We start from the raw sequence: 21,093 nt of genomic DNA on the forward strand, positions 1-21,093 counted from the left end.
TATTCAGGTGGTATAGCAGCGCTATTTTTAGCGCTGTACCGCCTGAAAAACTCCTCAGTGTGAAAGGGGTCTTACCCACAGGTGCACTTCTCTGCACTTGGGGATCAGTTAAATACAGGCCAGTACCCACTGCAGAACACATATGCCCATATATACACTGTGATTTTAGTAATAAACTTACCTTTAATAACAGGATTCTATTCTATTCTATTTTATTACATCCCAGAGCAGGAGGTCACAGGGCACATCAGAGGGCTCTGCAGGCCACATGGTTGGGCACCCCTGACATAGACCAGCTCTCACCACTATCAGTCTGCAATCATGACCGGGAAGACTACCCTGCAGTAAAGCGATCTGAAAGCGAGGCTTGAAGCGCTCGTGGAACAGAGGACATCAATGGAGGAGGAGGATGGATGGTCTATGTCACAGGTGTAGGCCCAGAATTTCATGTGGCCCTCGCACCTTTCCTGCAGCTGCAGGAGAACTCCAGCCCCCCTCTGGTCCTCCTCCAGACCCTTACTTTCTGATTTCAAGCAATGCATCCAGCTTCTTCCCAGTAGCAGCATAAGGAAAGGGGGGTGCACTGTGATGTAAGGGATAGTGGGGGACTCAACTTCTGATGGTGGGGTGGCTCTTGATATCTAATGTAAGGGGAGGGGATGCGCTGGACATCTAATCTTACAGATACAACCGGCCCTTTTGAAGGCGATCATAATGCTGATGTGGCCCATGATGAAATTGAGTTTGACACCCCTGGTCTATGTGAACAGCTTTACCCCGGATCCCTGCATACTTAGATGTGCCTATTTTAATCATCAACCATGTGAGTTTCTAAATGTTGTACCTTCATTAAAAGCAGGGCCGATCCACCCTATAGGCTCACTATGCAAGCCGCTTAGGGCCCCGCAAAGCTGCAGGGGGCCCCCCAAATTACTAGAGGCCCGCCTGGTGAGAAGTCATTTTTGGCCCCTCACCCTGCTTCTCAACTTGCTGGCTGCATGGGAGAAGAGGTAAGAAGTCAGCACCCCCCGCTTCTCACTTTAATGTAAGATGTCAGTTCCTATAGCAGAACACCCCCTCCCCCCGCTTCTCAACTTTAATATTTAATGTGACATGTCACTGTCGGCAGTGCCCCCCCCACTTCTCAACTTTAATGTGACATGTCATTTTGCTTAGGACCCCAGGGAGGTCAGGATCGGCACTGAATAAATGTAACCATATTACTACACTTAGAGGCTCCTCTCTTCTATTTTATACTCCGTTGTGACATGACGCTACTCTTATATCAAGACATCGCTTGTATATCAAGTCAAAATCTATAATAATAAAAAATTGTCTTGCAAAACGCTCTCAAACCAAGTTACTCTCAAACCAAGGTTTTACTGTACCACAAAAGACTTCAAGCTGTCATTGATGTTAAAGGGGGCAATACACGGTATTAAGAACTGGGGTATGTAAACTTTTGATCGGGGTCATTTGGGTAGTTTCTGTTGTCATTATGATTAAAAAGAGTAAACACAATTGATTTATAATAAATGGCTTCAGCCAAATACTAACCACGAGTGAAAGAAAAGTTTTTGTGTTATCATTCATATTCTCTGAAAAATGGCCAAGAAATCATAAATTCTGCCAGGGTATGTAAACTTATGAGCACAACTGTAAATACACATGTACAAAAAAGAGGGACTAATAGTTGGAGATTCTTAGTGGGCCCAGGCTACGGACAGTGATCCGCCTCCTGGGTGACTGCACCGGTGGCACCATGGTTGCAATGTAGTTCCATTCACTTGATGCGGGCACAATTGGGCGAGGTTCTGCCTGCCAAAAACAACATTGGGGTAGATTCAGAGAGCAATTACGCTGGCGTATCCATAGATACGCCGCGTAATTGCTAAGTTGCGCTGGCGTATCTACTTTCTGTATTCAGAAAGCTAGATACGCCGACTTTAGCCTAAGATACGACTGGCATAAGTCTCTTACGCCGTCGTATCTTAGGGTGCATTCTGACGCTGGCCGCTAGGTGGCGCTCCCATAGTTGTCAGCGTAGAGTATGCAAATTACATACTTACGCCGATTCACGAACGTACGTGCGCCCGGCGGTAGTTTTTTACGTCGTTTGCGTAAGTCGTTTTCGTCGTAACGTTGCTCCTGCTATTAGGAGGCGCAGCCAATGTTAAGTATGGACGTCGTTCCCGTGTCGCGATTTGAAAGTTTTACGTCGTCCGTGAATGGCGCTGGACGCCATTTACGTTCACGTCGAAACCAATGACGTCCTCGCGACGTCGTTTACCGCAATGCACGTCGGGAAATTTTAGGCATGCGCAGTACGTTCGGCGCGGGAACGCGCCTAATTTAAATGATTCACGCCCCCTACCGGATCATTTGAATTGCGCCGGCCTCTTTTACGCTGCGCCGCCGCAAATTACGGAGGAAGTGCTTTCTGAATACAGCACTTGCTCCTGTAAGTTGCGGAGGTGTAGCGTAAATACACTACGCTGCGCCGCCGTAACTTTAGGCGGAGATACCTGAATCTACCCCATTCTGTCTAAAATTTGTTGTGTAATGACCATGGCAATGTGCATAGATATGTCCCCCAACAATGCTAACTTATCGGTGAACTGTTGGGGGGGGGGAGTGATAAAAACAAAGGACAACCCCTGTTTTTTACCTCTCCTCTGCTGCTCATGTGACCGAGGCCTAACAATTAACAGCAGCAGCACTGAAATCGCCGATCTTCTTCCCTTTCTGACAGCAAAAACCTGGAAGTCAGCCAGTTGTTTAAAGCGGAGGTTCACCCAAAAATCAACTTTCTGTCACTAGATCCAGCATACTGCTGACATCTGCAGTATGCTGGATTTTTTTTTTTTACCAAAAATATGTAGAAGAATATTTATTGGACTAAATTCATGAAGACATTATTTATTATACATTTATACATTATAAATAATTTTTTTTTTTTGGATATATATTAAAGCAAAAAGTTAAAAACATTTTTTTTTCAAAACTGTTGATCTTTTTTAGTTTAGAGCGCAAAAAATAAAAACCGCAGAGGTGATCAAATACAACCAAAAGAAAGCTCTATTTGTGGGAGAAAAAAGGACGTCAATTTTGTTTGGGTACAGCGTTGCACGACTGTGCAATTGTCAGATAAAGCAAAACAGTGCTGTATTGCAAAAATGGCCTGGTCATTAAGGGGGAAAATCTTTCCTGGGATGAAGTGGTTAAATTATACTTTAACCCTTGAAAGCTGGGACAACTCCTGGTAATCAGGTAAAGTCAGGAGCTCTGCATTTACAATATGACAAGCGTCATTCGGCCATTACACATTCTGCCACTAGATGTCGCTGTGGTAGTGCAGAGAGCGTCGCAGGCTGATGACGTTGCTGTGTTGTCTCCTGTCCTCTATCAGTGGCGGTGCCCATGTGTGATCGCAGTGCTGTGTGCCCGGATCACCTACTGACCTGTCTTCTGTTTTATAGGGATATGAAAACGTGAGTATACCTACCTATATGTGTGTGTGCTGTAATACTAACTACAAAGTACTTGGGGACATGTGTCTTGGAGGAATGTCTGCTCACAGGGCAAGGGGCAGCTAAACTAAGAGGTCCATGGAAGGGCATGGCTACATAATAAATGGGACCATCTAATGAGAGAGATACAGGGCTGATTCTCTTCTGATAATGCTATCTGCCTGGCTCCTGTCTTAGGATTGCCACATGATCCCTTTAATCCAGGACACATATTAATTGCACAAGTTCTGAGGCTGATTTAATGTAGAAAAGGCACCAAGTAAGTTTACTTACTACCTTACTCAGCCACAGAACCTGTGTAATTAATATGTGTCCTGGATTAAAGTGATGATATGGCAACCCTACCTGGCACAAGTATGCAGCCAGTGAAGTCACAAGGCATCAGAACTCCTAGGTCTGTGTGTGTGTGTGTGTGTGTGTGTGTGTGTGTCAGTGACTTGGAGAATACTGATTCAGTATGAGAGCCAGGCAGCTGGCATTTCCAGAAAAGAGAGGTTAGCGTTGGCAGGCTCCATACCTTTTTAGGTCTTCTTTAACCACTTCAGCCCTGAAAGTATTTACCTCCTTCCTTACCAGGCCATTTTTTGGCGATTCGGCACTGTGTCGCTTTAACTGACAATTGAGCGGTCGTGCGACGTTGTACCCAAATAGAATTGACGTCCTTTTTCCCCCCTCAAATAGAGCTTTCTCCTGGTGGTATTTGATCACCTCCTGTGATTATTTTTTTGCGCTATAAACGAAAAAAAGCGTAAATTGTGTGCTATAATAAATATCCCCATTTTTTTTTTTCTTTTAGATTTTTTTCCTCAGTTTAGCTCCGATTATGTATTTTTCTATATACAGTCAGGTCCCTAAATATTGGGACATCAACACAATTCTATTTTTTTTGGCTCTATACACCATCACAATGGATTTGAAATGAAACAAGCAAGATGTGCTTTAACCACTTCCCGACGGCCGTACGACTATATACGGCCGCAGGGTGGTTCTACTTCTCTGGGGCGCCGTGTTTTTACGGCCGCCCCTTCTGTGTTCCGCGCGCGCTCCTGAGCGCGCAGCGGGGAACTTCTGTGCTGGCCGTGTCCCTTGGACACAGCCAATCACAGATCGCCGTGAACGGCCAATCGGAGTGGCCGTTTGCTAGGCGATCTGTGCGGCCAATGAGAGATGATCTCGTATGTTTACATATGAGATCATTTCTCATTGCCGGCTGTCAGGGAGAGAGGAGACCGATCTGTGTCTCTTGTACATAGGGACACAGATCGGTCACCTCCCCCAGTCACCCCCCTTCCCCCACAGTTAGAACACTATATAGGGAATACATTTAACCCCTTCCTCACCCCCTAGTGTTAACCCCTTCCCTGCCAGTCACATTTATACAGTAATTAGTGCATATTTATAGCACTGATCGCAGTATAAATGTGAATGGTGCCAAAAATGTGTCAAAAGTGTACGCCATAGTGTCGCAGTCGCAATAAAAATCGCAGATCGCCGCCATTACTAGTAAAAAAAATAATAATAATTCTGTCCCTTATTTCGTAGGCGCTATAACTTTTGCGCAAACCAGCCGCTTATTGCTATATATATATATATATATATATATATTTTTTTTTTTACTAAAAATATGTAGAATACGTATCGGCCTAGACTGAGGATAAAAAAAAAGTAAAAAAAAATTGAGCTATTTATTATAGCAACAAGTAAAACAATTTTTAATTTTTTTTCAAAATTGTCGCTCTATTTTTGTTTATAGCACAAAAAATAAAAACTGCAGAGGTGATCAAATACCACCAGAAGAAAGCTCTATTTGTGGGAAAAAAAGGACGTCAATTTTGTTTGGGAGCCACGTCGCACGACCACGCAATTGTCAGTTAAAGCGACACAGTGCTGAATCGCAAAAAGTCCTCTGGGCAGTAAGGGGGTTTAAGTGCCCAGTAAGGAAGTGGTTAAAGGGGTTGTAAAGGAAATTATTTTTTTCCCTAAATAGCTTCCTTTACCTTAGTGCAGTCCTTCACTTACCTCATCCTTCCATTTTGCTTTTAAATGTCCTTATTTCTTCTGAGAAATCCTCACTTCCTGTTCTTCTGTCTGTAACTCCACACAGTAATGCGAGGCTTTCTCCCTGGTGTGGAGAAAGCCTCTTGAGGGGGAGGGGACGAGCAGGAGTGTCAGGATGCCCACCAACACACAGCTTCTTTCTCTATCTGCAAGGTAGAGAGTTTCCTGACTTGCCTGCTCACCCCTCCCCCTCAAGAGGCTTTCTCCACACCAGGAAGAAAGCTTTGCATTACGGTGTTGAGTTAGACAGAAGAACAGGAAGTGAGGATTTTCTCAGAAGAAATAAGGACATTTAAAAGCAAAATGGAAGGATGAGGTAAGTGAAGGAGGAGTGCACTAAGGTAAAGGAAGCTATTTACGGAAAACATTTTTTCCTTTACAACCCCTTTAACTTTCAGCTTTAATTTGAGGGTATTTACATCCAAATCAGGTGAGCGGTGTAGTAATTACAACAGTTTTTATAACTGTTTTTACAACTATTTTATAACAGTTTTTATATGTGCCTCCCACTTTTTAAAGGACCAGAAGTAATGAGACAATTGGCTGCTCAGCTGTTCCATGGCCAGGTGTGTGTTATTCCCTCATTATCCCATTTACAAGGAGAAGATAAAAGGTCCAGAGTTCATTTCAAGTGTGCTATTTGCATTTGGAATCTGTTGCTGTCAACTCTCAATATGAGATCCAAAAAGCTGTCACTATTAAGGATGAGCTCTGGCATGTTCACATAGAACACGTGCAGAGCCCGCCAGGAAGTGAGCACAGCTCTGTGCTAATCACAGCCAGGGAGACATTGTCCCGATGCTCGGCTGCAGGGATCGTGAAGTGTCTCCCTGGCTGTTATTAGCGCAGCGCCGTGCACACTTCCTGGCGGGCTCTGCACGTGTTCTATGTGAACACGCCAGAGCTCATCCTTAGTCGCTATCAGTGAAGCAAGCCATCATTAGGCTGAAAAAACAAAACAAACCCATCAGAGAGATAGCAAAAACATTAGGTGTGGCCAAATCAACTGTTTGGAACATCCTTAAAAAGAAAGAACGCACCGGTGAGCTCAGCAACACCAAAAGACACAGAAAACAACTGTGGTGGATGACCGAAGAATTCTTTCCCTGGTATAGAAAACACCCTTCACAACAGTTGGCCAAATGAAGATCACTCACCAGGAGGTAGGTGCAGTGCCGATCCTGACCTCCCTGGGGCCCAAAGCAAAATTACATGGCACATTAAAAATGAGAAGCGGGGGGCGCTCAAGACAGTGACATGTCACGTTAAAGAAAGTTGAGAAGCGGGGGGAGGGGGTGTTCTGCTGTCGGTAATGACTCAGCCAGCGAGTTTAGAACTGGGGTGAGGGGACGAAAATGACTTCTCACCAGGCGGGGCCTCTAGTAATTTGGGGGGCCCTTCGCAGCTTTGCGGGGCTCTAAGCGGCTTGCATAATGAGCCTATAGGGAGGATCGGCCCTGGGTAGGTGTATGTGTGTTAAAGTCAACAATCAAGAGAAGACTTCACCAGAGTGAATACAGAGGGTTCACCACAAGATGTAAACCATTGGTGAGCCTCAAAAACAGGAAGGCCAGATTAGAGTTTGCCAAAAAAGCCTTCACAGTTCTGGAACAACATCCTATGGACAGATGAGACCGAATTCAACTTGTACCAGAGTGATGGGAAGAGAAGAGTATGGAGAAGGAAAGGAACTGCTCGTGATCCAAAGCATACCACCTCATCAGTGAAGCATGGTGGTGGTAGTAGTGTCATGGCGAGGGCATGTATGGCTGCCAATGGAACTGGTTCTCTTGTATTTATTGATGATGTGACTGCTGACAAGGGCAGCAGGATGAATTCTGAAGTGTTTGGGGCAATATTATTATCGGCTCATATTCAGCCAAATGCTTCAGAACTCATTGGACGGCGCTTCACAGTGCAGATGGACAATGACCCAAAGCATACTGCGAAAGCAACCAAAGAGTTTTTTAAGGGAAAGAAGTGGAATGTTATGCAATGGCCAAGTCAATAACCTGACCTGAATCCGATTGAGCATGCATTTCACTTGCTGAAGACAAAACTAAAGGGAAAATTCCCCAAGAAAAAACAGGAGCAGAAGACGGTTGCAGTAGAGGCCTGACAGAGCATCACCAGGGATGAGACCCAGCGTCTGGTGATGTCTATGCATTCCACACTTCAGGCTGTAATTGACTGCAAAGAATTTGCAAAGAAGTATTAAAAAGTGAAAGTTTGATTTATGATTGTTAATCTGTCCCATTACTTTTGGTCCCTTAATAAGTGGGAGGCACATATACAAACAGTTTTTTGTATGTAAATACCCTCAAATTAAAGCTGAAAGTCTGAAGTTAAAGCACATCTTGTTCATTTCATTTCAAACCCATTGTGGTGGTGTATAGAGACAAAAAGATTAGAATTGTGTCGCTGTCCCAATATTTATGGACGTGACTGTATTTTTGGTAAAAAAAAAATCGCAATAAGTGTATATTGATTGGTTTGTACAGAAGTTATAGCGTCTACAAAATAGGGGATAGATTTTTATATAAACATTTTATCCTAAATTGTTTCAATTAATAACAGTGATTAGCGATTTTTATCAGTACTGCGATATTGCGGCGGACAGATCGGACACTGGGAAGGGGTTAACATCAATGGTGATCAAAAGGTTAACTGTGTGCCCTCCCAGTGCTTTGTTACTATGTTTTGCAGGAACACAGAATTAATATCTTCCCTACTGGCGGGTCAATCTGCCTGGTTTACATAGGCAGACTGCCATTCTGCTTGTGTGCTGGATGAGTCTGCCGGACACACTGCTTGGCTGCCGCTGTGTCCAATCACAAGGGCACCGGATCACCAGCGGTGAACGTGTGCGCCCCAGACCTGGCAGTGCAGGATCACGTACTAGGTACGTGATCCTGTGCAGGAGAGCCGCCTTGCCACTGTATATATACAGTATATGGTCAGCAAGCGGTACGAATGACACTGGCTGGGAAGGGGTTAACACCAGAGGCGATCAAAGGGTTAACTGTGTGCCTAGCCAGTGTTTTTCTGTACTGTGTAGGTGCTTTTACTAGGGGAAAAGATGCCATTTATTCACAGGGACACAAATTCCATCCCTTCCCTTATGTCAGAACTGAGATCTGCCTTGTGTACATAAGCAGATCTCAGTTCTGTGTCGCTGCCTGGGTGGACATAGAGTACCCCGCACCCACCAATCGACTTCCACTTGTGTAGTGACTGCAGTAGCGAGCTGCGGGCGCCATGCATGCGCTACACCGAAATGCGGGATCACGTTTATATATAAGCGATCCAGCGGACACTGGACAGCAAGCGGTTAATATACTTCTGGAGTTCTGCTTTAAACGCAAATTGAAGTGACTTGATATTTGTCACAATTGTTCTGTTTACAGGAATGTTGGTTTTCTTTCTCTGTTGTAGTAAATCAGCTTTTTTTCTTTTTGGATTTATGCACTGCAGGTATTAGACGCCACCAATGGAACCCTTAAAGTTATCCCGTCTTCTTTCCCGAGCCAAAATCTTGCTGTCCTGGAGACTTTTATCTACCGGTGTCTCCGGCTCTCAGAAAGCTGCGACAAGGAAGGAAGAGTTCAGTTCCAGGCTGAGTACAGGCCCAAATCTTAAAGAGTTTATTGCTAGCACTACTCCAGCAGCGGCTGTGCCTCCACCTATAGAAGATGATGCACCTCATTATATCACGGACTGTTCTCCACCTCCAGTGAATAATAAAGGTTTGTTTAGTGGACCGAGAGAAAGAATAGTCTCTTACACAGTGCTTTTTGTTTACCTGGCTTTGGGAAAGTTTTATTTATTATTTTTTTTTATTTTATTTTTTAGCAATAAAGTATATAAATAAACATAGTATGTTGACATCTGTGATGCTGTTTTGATGTTACTTTGTGAAAGAAGCTGGACGCCAGAAGTAGGAAGGTGGCGGAGGCCATGTTGGTACACCCCGCACTGCTCAGCGATAAACCTTTAGGCTTTCAAAATGAAACACGCAAACAGCATCACAGGTGTCAATATACTATATTTATTTATATACACTCAATTTATTCCTAAAATTACTGTTAACCACTAGAGGCCCGTGCTATAGCCGAAAGAGGGCTACATTGCGGACCTGAAAAGTCCTCCCCTTTGCACAAGCAACGCGTGCCCCCTGCTAGGGGGGGGGCGCTGTGATCACCGAGTCACTGAGACTCGGGTGATCACAGATCCGTTTAAGGGGCTAGTCCCGGCCCCTTACCATGTGATCAGCTGTCAGCCAATGACAGCTGATCACATGATATAAACAAAGGATCGGTAATCGTGTTTTTTTTTTTTATTCTCATGCTGACAGCGCAAGAAGAAAAAAAAGCTGATCACTGGCTTGTGTACAAAGGAAATCGGTCCCGAGGAGGAAGAGGCAATTCTGCCTCATCTGTGCCCACCTGCCAGTGCCCACAAGTGCCACCTATCAATGCCAACCAGTGGTGCCAATCGGTGCCACCTAGTAATGCTTCCTATCAGTGTAACCTACTAGTGCCCATCACTGCCACCCATCAGTGTCACCTATCAATACCAACTATTAGTGCCACCTATCAGTGCCCACCAGTGCCACCTTATCGGTGCCCATCAATGAAGGAGAAAAATTACCTGTTTGCAAAATGTTATAACTAAATTATTTTATATATATATATATATATATATATATATATTATAAAAAAACTGCAGAGGTGATCAAATACCACCAAAATAAAGCTCTATTTGTGGGATAAAAATGTAATTTGGGTACATTGTTGTATGACCGCGCAATTGTCATTCAAAGTGCGACAGCGCTGAAAGCTGAAAATTGGTCTGGGTAAGAGGGGGGTTTAAGTGCCCAGTAAGCAAGTGGTTAAATTCAAGACATAGCCAGGTGTGGTAAGATGTCCGCTGCCTTCTTCTGCGCGGGTGTTCTGTCAGATTGGAAAACCTGTTAGTGGTGTACGCAGGCACAGCTGACGGAACGTCACCTCCATTACTTATTCTGACGTGTCGCCGAGAACAGGGGCATTGGGTCTATTTTAAAGGTATGATGCTATAGATTGCAATCTGAATGTTGAGTGAGATTAATATATTATTTCTTTATTTCCTTAGTATATTTTGAAACCTATGGATGTCAGATGAATGTGAATGATACAGAAATCGCCTGGTCTATCTTAGAGAAAACTGGATATGTCAGGATTAATACAGCAGCTGAGGTAATGAAACCACTATAGAAACACTGCACTGGTCCATGTAGATCTATTTATTGTCCATACAGCACCATTTTTTTCTTAAATGGACCTATGCCTTGCATATGGGTTTGATATATATTGCTAGTATAAGAAGTATGTTTGAAATCGCATCCAAACGTTTATTGAAGTGATCACATCACAGCATAAAATTGTGAAGTTTTGGGCAGTGTAGGTCCTCTTCATCAGGCATGTGATGTCATACGCCTGATTAAGGGGACCCACACTGCTCAAAACTTCCCAATTTTATACTGTGATGGGATCAGTTCAGTAAACTTTAAGATGCTATTTCAAAGATCGATGGTATGCTGACTATATATGCCTTAACTTTGTGTCCATACAGGTTCCCAGCTGGCAGTTGCTACAGCACACACTTATTACAAAGCCATTTCCAGGGACATGTGCAATGGGAATATTTTTGGGGTTTTTCCATATACGTTTTTGGGTTAATAATATCGCAGGTGGAGACTTCTTGCTTCGTCTGTTCATAGGACATATATGTGGATAGTGAGTATTTCAACCCAGTGTCCACTCATAACTGAAATATCAGCTTTGGAAATCCTGATCTGGGTTTTTCGAATTATGTCCTCATTAGTTACTGATATTGCCTTTTGTGGGCATATTGATAAACATTAGCAAGAGGTGTCAATACCTTACCTTTCCTAATCAATCCTGCAAACTCTTGCCATGTAGTTTTTAACATGAAATCAGTCTCTGATGTAAGGAAAAAATACAGTTCAGTCCCCCCCCCCACACACACACACACACACACACCATCGACTGGCTGGAGGAGCCTGAATTTCATGTCACAAGGATTCTTTATAGAGACGGTGACCAGCTCAGTACAGTTTACAGGAATGCTTTAGAATAATATATTTTTGTATCTTTTGATGCAGAGGGTGAGTTGGCTATGTGGACTTTCTTTAGCAGTATACAGGGTGGGCCATTTATATGAATACACCTTAATAAAATGGGAATGGTTGGTGATATTAACTTCTTGTTTATGGCACATTGGTATATGTGAGGGGGGAAACTTTTCAAGATGGGTGGTGACCATGGCAGACATTTTGAAGTCAGCCATTTTAAATCCAACTTTTGTTTTTTCAATAGGAAGAGGGTCATGTGACACATCAAACTTATTCAGAATTTCACAAGAAAAACAATGGTGTGCTTGGTTTTAACATAACTTTATTCTTTTGTGAGTTATTTACAAGTTTCTGACCACTTATAAAATGTGTTCAATGTGCTCTCCAGTGACATGCGGCGGGTGCTACGCTGTGGGCTCTTGCTGAATGAAGCTAGGACAGCCACTGATGTTTCTTCATTAGTGACAGATTTCATGCGTCCACATTTTGGCAAATCCAACACTGAACCAGTTTGACGAAACTTAGCAAGCAGTTTGCTAACTGTAGCATGGGAGATGGGTGGTCTCGTAGGCTGTCTTGCATTGAAATCTGCTGCAATGACCCGGTTACTGCGTTCACCAGACATCAACACAATTTCTATCCGCTCCGCACGTGTCCATGGCTGTAAACAGAAAGAAACTTGTAAATAACTCATGAATAAAGTTATGTTAAAACCAAGCACACCATTGTTTTTCTTGTGAAATTCCAAAAAAGTTTGTATCACATGACCCTCTTCCTATTGAAAAAACAAAAGTTGGATTCAAAATGGCCGACTTCAAATTGGCCGCCATGGTCACCACCCATCTTGAAAAGTTTCCCCCCTCACATATACTAATGTGCCACAAACAGGAAGTTAATATCACCAACCATTCCCATTTTATTAAGGTGTATCCATATAAATGGCCCACCCTGTAGTTGAATTTTACTCCAAGTCAGGCTGTCCTAAACCCCGTGAGTTTTCATCTTATGGGCTGAGTTACCTTCTGATGGGGACTCCAGTGATAGTCTTCCTATTGCAGCTCCAAACATTCCTTCTTTCATCCTTTGCGCCGTACATTTCTTACTTCCTCTGGATAACAAAACCGTTCTAAATAGGGAAATGTGTTCCACTATTGCAAATAAATAACAATACATATATATTGTTTACAGCTGAATTCTCAGCAGATACAAAAGACAAAGAATAATACGGCTCTGTAAAATAATACATAATTGTATTCTGTGAGCTGTGAGCTCAGACTGGAAAAGGAAGACACAATATTAGGAGGCAATTAGTTCACATGCTCATAAGAGGAGAGAGCAGAGTGAGGGGATCATAAGCTCATCAGTTGCTGGCTTCTCCTTCACTGTCCAATCACAGGGTAAAGGTGAGAAGGAGATCTGAAAGTGATCTTTACTGCAGTAGAGAGACAAATCTGGTCCCCTGCCAAGTAGACAATCTTAAAAGTGAATTGACAGAAACAGAAAATCCTTTGGCAGGTAAAACCGCTCCTATCTGTGGATTTGCTATTTGCCTGGAGTTGAGTCTTAGGTTGTGATGATCTTAGAATTCTCATTAGCACCTTTCATGCATTCTTTCAGGTATTGATTCTCTCCTTTTATTCTAGGCTGATGTCATCCTTCTGGTTACATGTTCAATCAGGTAAAGCCTCCATTGTAAGCTGAATGTCATGTACATGTGGTTTCCATTGCTTGCTATTGTTTGCTTTACCATAAAATATCATAGATACAATACGAGCTGCACTGACAATCACATTTATGTGTTGGGATGTGCTAACCAGAGGGGAAAACAATGCAAATAGTATAAGGGAATAGAAAAATATATGCTTAGTATAAGCAAAGCGATGTAGGTTATAAGCAACCTCCTTTTTTTTTTTTTTTTTAATATATATACCTACTTTATACATAAACAATGGGGGTTATTTACGAAAGGCAAATCTGCTTTGCACTACAAGTACAAAGTGCCCTTGAAATTTCACTGAAAGTGCACTTGGAAGTGCAGTCGCTGTAGATCCGAGGGGAACATGCAAGGAAAATAAACAACATTTTAGCTTGCACATGATTGGATAATAAAATCAGCAGAGCTTCCCCCTCATTTCAGATGTCCCCCCTCAGATTTAAAGCGACTGCACTCCCAAGTGCATTTTCAGTGCAATTTCAAGTGCACTTTGCACTTGTAGTTTGCACTTGTAGTGGAAAGTGGATTTGCCTTTCGTAAATGACCCCCCATTGTGTTGGAGAGGAAGCATATAAAGTAGGGTTGTCCCGATACCACTTTTTTAGGACCGAGTACAAGTACCGATACTTTTTTTCATGTACTCGCCAATACTGATTACCAAAACTTTTTTTTTTTAAATGCCGCCTTGTGTCTCTAAATGCCGCCATGTCTCTAAATGCCTGCCGCCTTGTGTCCCTAAATGCCTGCCGCCTTGTGTCTCTAAATGCCGCCATGTCTCTAAATGCCGCCATGTCTCTAAATGCCGCCATGTCTCTAAATGCCGCCTTGTCTCTAAATGCCGCCTTGTGTCCCCAAAGAGAAAGCCAAGCCGACCCCCCCCCCCCACCGCTGCCATCTAGTTGATTAGTGCTCGGGAAACATAACAGCTTTCATTTGAATAGCTGTGTTCCCCGCCACGCCTCGTCATATATAGACACTCCCCCTTGCTCGGGCACTTTGATAGACAGATCACCCGTCCAATCCTGTGGGATGAATGGTGGGATGGATGGTGAAAGCTATTCAATTGAAAGCTGTTATGTTCCCCGAGCGCTAATGAACTAGACGGCAGGGGCGGGGGGGCTTGGCTTTCACTTTGGGGACTAGGCGCCAGCGGCAGCAGCTCTCCTCTCCTCCATACCCGAGGACTGCTCTGCTCCGCTCTCCGCCCCCTCTCCACCCGCTCTCCGGGGGGGAAAAAAAGTATCGGGGGAAGCATCTGGAGCATTTGCGCGAGTACTAGTACTCGCGCAAATGCTCTGTATCGGGCCTCTATACTAGTATCGGTATCGGGAAAACCCTAATATAAAGTTAATTAAAGCGCTCAAAAATCCCCAACTAACTTGATGTTACAGTCACCTATGGTAGGGAGAGATGTTTTGAGATCTGGGCATCTCTGTGTTCATACAGAAGAAATAATCAGGGGTTTACACTTAGACTAGGTTCACACTTGTGCGGGTGGTTGCGGATGCCAGGATCGCACCTGGCGTTTCCATTAATTCTTAATGGCGCCCCCACGCATCTAAACATGTAGCAGGTTTGCAATTTAGGAAATTGCATGCTGCAAAAAGGCTATGCGATTTTCCTGCCGGGGCCTTTTTCCTGCAATTCCCACAGGCACAGCAGCCCATTCCAGTGAACAGGCTGCTGTGCACACGCTAACGTAGGCTGCACCGAACTCGTAGGTATGAACCAAGCCTTAAGCCCTGTACACACAATCGGATATCTGATGGAATCTAATCCGATGGATTTTTTTGTCGGATATCCGATGATGCGGGCTTTCATCAGTCTTGCCTACACACCATTGGTCAAAAATCCGATCGTGTCCAACGCGTGACGTAAAACACTACGACGTGCTGAGAAAAATGAAGTTCAATGCTCCCGAGCATGCGTCGACTTGATTCTGAGCATGCGTGGATTTTTGACCGACGGACTTCCACACAGACGATCGGTTTTTTTTTTTTTTTTTTTTTCTTCTATCGGTTTTTTATCCATAGGAAAATTTTAAAACATATTCAATTTTTTTCACTGATGGGAAAACAAACCGATGGGGCCCACACACGATCGGTTTGTCTGATGAAAACGGTCCATCGGTCTGTTTTTTATCAGACAAACCGATCATGTGTACTGGGCTTCAGAGTGTATTTCCACTTTTGAAGCCAAATTGGGATAAAACAATTTATATTTGTTACATGTTCTCATTAATATAGCAGAACGAAATTGCTGCTTACCTTGTTACTGGCTTAAAAAACAAACTCTGTGTTCTTCTATGTCATTTTAAGAAGGGGGTGGAGAGGTATATTTAATGTAATTATTTTTGTCTGTACTGTGCTGGAAAATCTCATTATCTGTAAACCTAGATGTGAACACTGTCTGTCCTGGAATCCGGGTACACACTACAGTGTTTTTTTTCTTTTTCGTGCAATCGTGACCGCTCCGGTCAGGAGCCGCTGTACTAACCACGCAAGGTTAGTCCAGCGATCTCCTTCATTTTTTTCTGCGCTCTCTGCCATTGGCTAAGAGCTCTGATTGGGAGTCGATTGGCTGCTGGTTTTTCCACTGAGGGTGCCTCCTGGTAGCCCACAATACCTGCCTCGACCCCTCCCCCCCCCCCCCCAGCAAAGTATACCCGCTGATCCACACTATCTCACCACCTCCCCACTGCAGGAGTCCACCCTGAGTAAGCGCCTGTGTCAGATGGTGTCAGGGCTTACCCAGGAGTTTGATGTCTGTGCCCCTATACCCCCCAAGGTGTAAGGTGGGTACTTCTTAAATTTGCTAAAACCTTCATTCCTTCATTATTGGGAAAAACGTACATTATTGTATCTATTACTAATATATTTGATTTGATATGGGATTTGTACTGCGCCGAATGTGCTCCCTTAGAAGCGCGTCTAGGCGCAGAAAGACCCTACATTCAAACTTTAATTACCCATACAAAGGTAAAAGAGCCTAGGGCAGTGATGGCGAGCCCGTGGCACACCAAGCCCTCTCTGTGGGCACGCCAGAAGAAAAGCACACACTGACCGGCCATCCATCCACAGAAACTGATTCGGCCATACCGCACCCCCCATCGAACTACATATCCCACAGGTCTCTAGGGCAAACGGTGACGTGTCTGAGGTGGGCGGCTCCCACAAGTCTCTGGGGCCAGTGTTTATGTGTCTGGGGTGGGCGTGACAGAGAGAACACGGCTCCCATGCGGCTGGATTTAGGGGTGACGTGCGGGCGGGAATTAGCTGTCGGATTGGGGGAAACGGACACTGGAGACAGGTGAGATGTGGACATTATGTGTAGATCAGTCCTGCTTCTTAGAGGCAAAGGCTCAAGCTGCTACTGAACATCCTGCTGACCGGAGCCATGCAATACCTGTACCAACTGCTGGTAGGTACCTTCCCCTTCAACTCCTTCCTGTCTGGTTTCACTTCCTTCATCCTGGCCCTGTGTCTAGGATATAGATTAACCCCCAAAATAAAAGATTTCCTGGGAATCTCTCCAGAAAGTGCCTTTGCAGATTTTCTCTTTGCCAATACACTTGCTTGTCATAAACTTTGTTGGATGAAATTATCGTTTTTCTTCATTGGAAAAAAAAATATATATATATATATTTAAACAGCAGTCCTGGGAATTGTGCCCCATCATTATTATCATTGGGAAACCTTGTACCCCATCATTGGTGTCATTGGGCCTCATTATTGGTATCATTGGGAAACCGTGTGCCCCATCATTGCTGTTATTTGGCCTCATTAGTGTCATTGGTAAACATTTAACCCCCCTCATTGGTGTCATTGCATGTGTCGGGTAGGTGAGTGTAATGGTCAGGTAGGTGAGTGCATGTGTCAGGTAGGTCAGTGTATGTTGCACAATGCATTCCTGAACCCTGCATTCTGAGTGAATCTGGCAGAATTGTAAGTTTTTGGCCTCTTAGGGCTCATTCAGAGAGGGATTTTCAGTCCCATCCTCTGTACAGAGCCGCTGGTAGGTTTAATTCTGTATTGGCACTTTGAAAGAAATTAGTTGGTTTTTGCATCGCGGTTTGGGCACTCGGGCTCAAAAAGGTTTGCCATCACTGGCCTAGGGTGTAGAATTTGAAAGAGGTAACAAAAAACAGAGAAAATCTGGGGAGGGGGCTAACCCTCCAGATGGAGGAGGGGAAAAAAGCATTTAAAGTCCATGGTTTCGCGTGGTTCCTAATTTCTATCGGATTATCCGTAAGCCTAAATAAAGAGGTGGGTTTTTAAACCCTTCTAGAAACTCATGAGGGAGGGTGAGGACCTTAGAGACGCTGGCAGAGAATTCCACAGCTCATTCCCTTTGTGACCAGGCGTCTGTTGCCATTGGATTGTAGTCTGCTTATTGTTGGTTCTGTGAGATGTAAGCTGAGCGAAGTGATCTTGACGGCACATAGTGAGAGGCCCATTCAGACAGGTAGATTGGGCCCAGTTTACAGTGTGCCCTATACATATAGCACATTGCCTTGAATAATGCTCGCTTGACGATAGGAAGCCAGTACAGTTTTTTCAGCACAGGAGTGATGTAGACTGTTCTAGCGCAACCAGAAACCAGGCGCGCAGCTTGATTTCTGGATGACTTGCAATTTTCTTTGCCACTTCAGTGGAAGTCCAAGAAAAAAGATTTTGGAGAAATCCAACTGGGAATGCACAAGGCCCTGTACAAGAATTGGCCGGTTTTCGTGCGAAAACAGATCTTTAATTTTTCAGTCTTTGTATATAGAAGTTGGAGTTTTTGATGCAGAGTTTTGCATGAGGTATGAATGACAAGCAGGGATCAAAGATGATGCCTAGGTTCTTGACCTGTTTTGTCAGCATTGGGGTTGGCAGAATGAGATGGGCCAGGCCAAGAGAAAATTGGTGGTTGATTGAGGGCCCACCAACATCTCCTCGATCTTGGCTTCGTTGAGGCCTAGCTTGTTATCGGCCATCCGTTTTTGTATGTAAAGGAGCTCATTTTTCAGCTGTAGTTGCATTTTTGGCCCATCGTCGGTGTCGGCCAGGATCTGCGTATCATCTGGCATGCTAGTTTATGTGTAGCAATGATGTCAGCAAGCGGGCGCATATAGCAGTTAAAAAGCAGGGCCGACAAAGCCGAACCCTGCAGAACTCCATAGAGAAGGGGTTCAATTGGCGAGCTGCATGCGTTCATCCACACTTGATGGGCCCTATCCGTGAGAAAGGAGGTAATCCAGCTGAAGACAGTGCCACTACACCCAAAAAGGTCTTTCATGCGGTCTTCCAAAATTTGATGGTCAAAGGCTGCGGGAGAGGTCAAGCAGCACCAAGGCTGAACCCCCCCCCCCCCCCCCGCATCTTTTACCCTCAACAGGCGTTCACACATGTCAATTGTGGAGAGTTCAGTGCCACGATCCGGCCTAAATCCCAACTGGGAATCATGGAACAGGTCGTTACCCTCGAAGAAGCTTTGCATTTGTTTTAAAGACGACCTGCTCCAGGATGTTCGCCAGAAAGGGAAGAAGAGGTCTAAAATTGGTGAGCAGGGAAGGGTCGAGTGTGCTCTTCTTCAACAAGGGGGAGACAATGGCACGCTTCAGTCGTGTTGGAACGGCCCCTATTTTTAAAGATTGGTTCATTATCCTTGTAATTTCTGGGGCCAACTTATCTGAATTTTTTTTTTATATATATAGTATAGGTATACTTTTAATTATGTGTACAGTGACAATGTAGATGGATATGGTCACAAAACCATATTGATAGTTCCAGCATGTATTACCTTATTTGTTGTTTTTATTAAAAAAAAAAAATTTATTCGTGCCAGGATAATATGAGCCCTTATTTGTTAAATCAAATTCTGTTATTTGTTGGCAGAGAAAAGGCAGAACAGACCATTTGGAACCGTCTAAAGCAACTTGCACATCTTAAGAAAACTCGAAATAAATCCCAAGGTCCTTTGAGGATAGGAATGTTAGGTATGTGCACCAAATCTATGCCAGCTACCCTTAGGTCTGGAGCACACAAACACAGTAAAATGACTCGGCAGAGGTGATGGGGGGGGGGGGGGGGGGAATGACTCTACAAGGCTTTTTGCTAATCATTATGTTGTGTGCTTTCATTGTCTTGGTGAAGGATGTATGGCAGAACGTCTAAAAGAGGAAATCCTTCAAAGAGAGAAGCTGGTGGATGTACTCGCTGGTCCTGATGCCTACCGTGATTTGCCTCGACTTCTTGGTGTGGCAGAAACGGGTCAACAAGCTGCCAATGTCCTCCTTTCCTTAGATGAGACCTATGCTGACATCATGCCTGTGCAGACTTCTGCAAACAGTATTTCTTCTTTTGTGTAAGTGCCTTTAACGTTCTTTAATACGCCAATAGAGCCATCACCAGAGAAACTCCTTTTAGCTTAAATTTTTTCTGAAGATTCAATAATTTCGGAGGGAAAGACCTTTCCATTGGTGGTCCACCACCATTGCATTGTTGTCTGGATGTCATCATAAAGGATAAAAAAAGGGGTACCACATCTTAATACAACGTTAAATCAAAATATTTAAAAAATTCTATACACCCAATGGACTTTCAAGGTACTCGGGTAGACCTATATTAAAATCACAGCATTTTATTAAATGAAGTTAAAATATTATATTAAGTGCCAGCAAACTATACGCTGATCCTGTATATTTTGCTGGTGCTTTTTAAATTGATACTTTAACTTGATTTAATAAAATGGTGTGATTTTAATATATGTCTACCTTGACATTTTGTTGGGTGTGTGGATTTTTTGATATGTTGATCAGATTTTATACTGTACGGTCAGCTTAAAAGAGAAGTACGTGTTTTTTTATTTTTTCTTGTTTGTTTTTTTTAGAAATCGTGCTTGCCTCGGTGGATGCAGCATCCGTCCCCCGGCGTTTCTGCACTGAGAACCGAGCCACCGAACATCACCAATCGCTCAGTTTTTAGAGCTCCCTGGGCAGAGAGCTGTAGACTCAGTCACAGCTCTCTGCCCCCTCCTTGGGAGTGCTGAGCTGTAAAGGGGGCGGGGGTGGCCGGCTCAGGCTCTCAGTTGCTCACTAAGAGACTGAGCCGTGTGTCAGTCCTGGCACCTGGCGAATCTCAACTTCCATTGTAGTGATGACGCGGTGCCTGGACTGACAACAGTGACCACAGCAGAGAGTGGACTTCAGCCCGCTCTCTGCTGAAAATGGGTCACAGGAGTGCAAAGCTAACTGCACTTTTGTGATCCATAGGAGAAGTACATCCAAACAAGCTTTGGCTGGACTTCTCTTTTAAGGCAGATGTTACGGTAGTTCGCTTATTTAACCCAGGGCTCGACAAATCCCGGGTGCCATGGCGACTAGAAATGGGGTCCTGGCGACTTGGCTTGGAAGGGGGGCTGGCGCCATCTGGTGGTGAGCCGTTGGTATTACAAGTTATTACCACCAGATATGTAAGCTGGCGCCATCTGGTGGTGGCCGTTGGTATTACAAGTTAAGCATTACAAGTTAAACAGCAATTCTAATGTAATTTTTCACTGCCATCTTTTTCCCTCTAATTAGAACCCCCAAACAATATATATATTTTTTTATCCTAACACCCTAGAGAATAAAATGGCGATCGTTGCAATACTTTCTGTCACGCCGTATTTGC

The 21,093-nt window shown here is 44.0% G+C and overlaps 1 protein-coding gene across 1 annotated transcript in view; it reads left to right on the forward strand.

Moving 5' to 3' along the window:
* Nucleotides 1-3,321: 3,321 nt before the first annotated feature.
* The window catches only part of CDK5RAP1 (CDK5 regulatory subunit associated protein 1), a 30,380-nt gene continuing 12,608 nt past the window's right edge, over nt 3,322-21,093 (forward strand). Inside the window, exons 1-6 of the mRNA XM_040330575.1 lie at nt 3,322-3,491; nt 9,063-9,334; nt 10,722-10,825; nt 13,368-13,402; nt 19,318-19,418; nt 19,576-19,786. Of these exons, the coding sequence (XP_040186509.1) occupies nt 9,079-9,334; nt 10,722-10,825; nt 13,368-13,402; nt 19,318-19,418; nt 19,576-19,786 (707 nt within the window). The 5' untranslated portion in view covers nt 3,322-3,491; nt 9,063-9,078. The remainder of the gene's footprint in view (nt 3,492-9,062; nt 9,335-10,721; nt 10,826-13,367; nt 13,403-19,317; nt 19,419-19,575; nt 19,787-21,093) is intronic.

This window comes from Rana temporaria, chromosome 12 (assembly GCF_905171775.1).
Source record: "Rana temporaria chromosome 12, aRanTem1.1, whole genome shotgun sequence".
In the NCBI taxonomy this organism is placed as follows: Eukaryota; Metazoa; Chordata; class Amphibia; order Anura; family Ranidae; genus Rana; species Rana temporaria.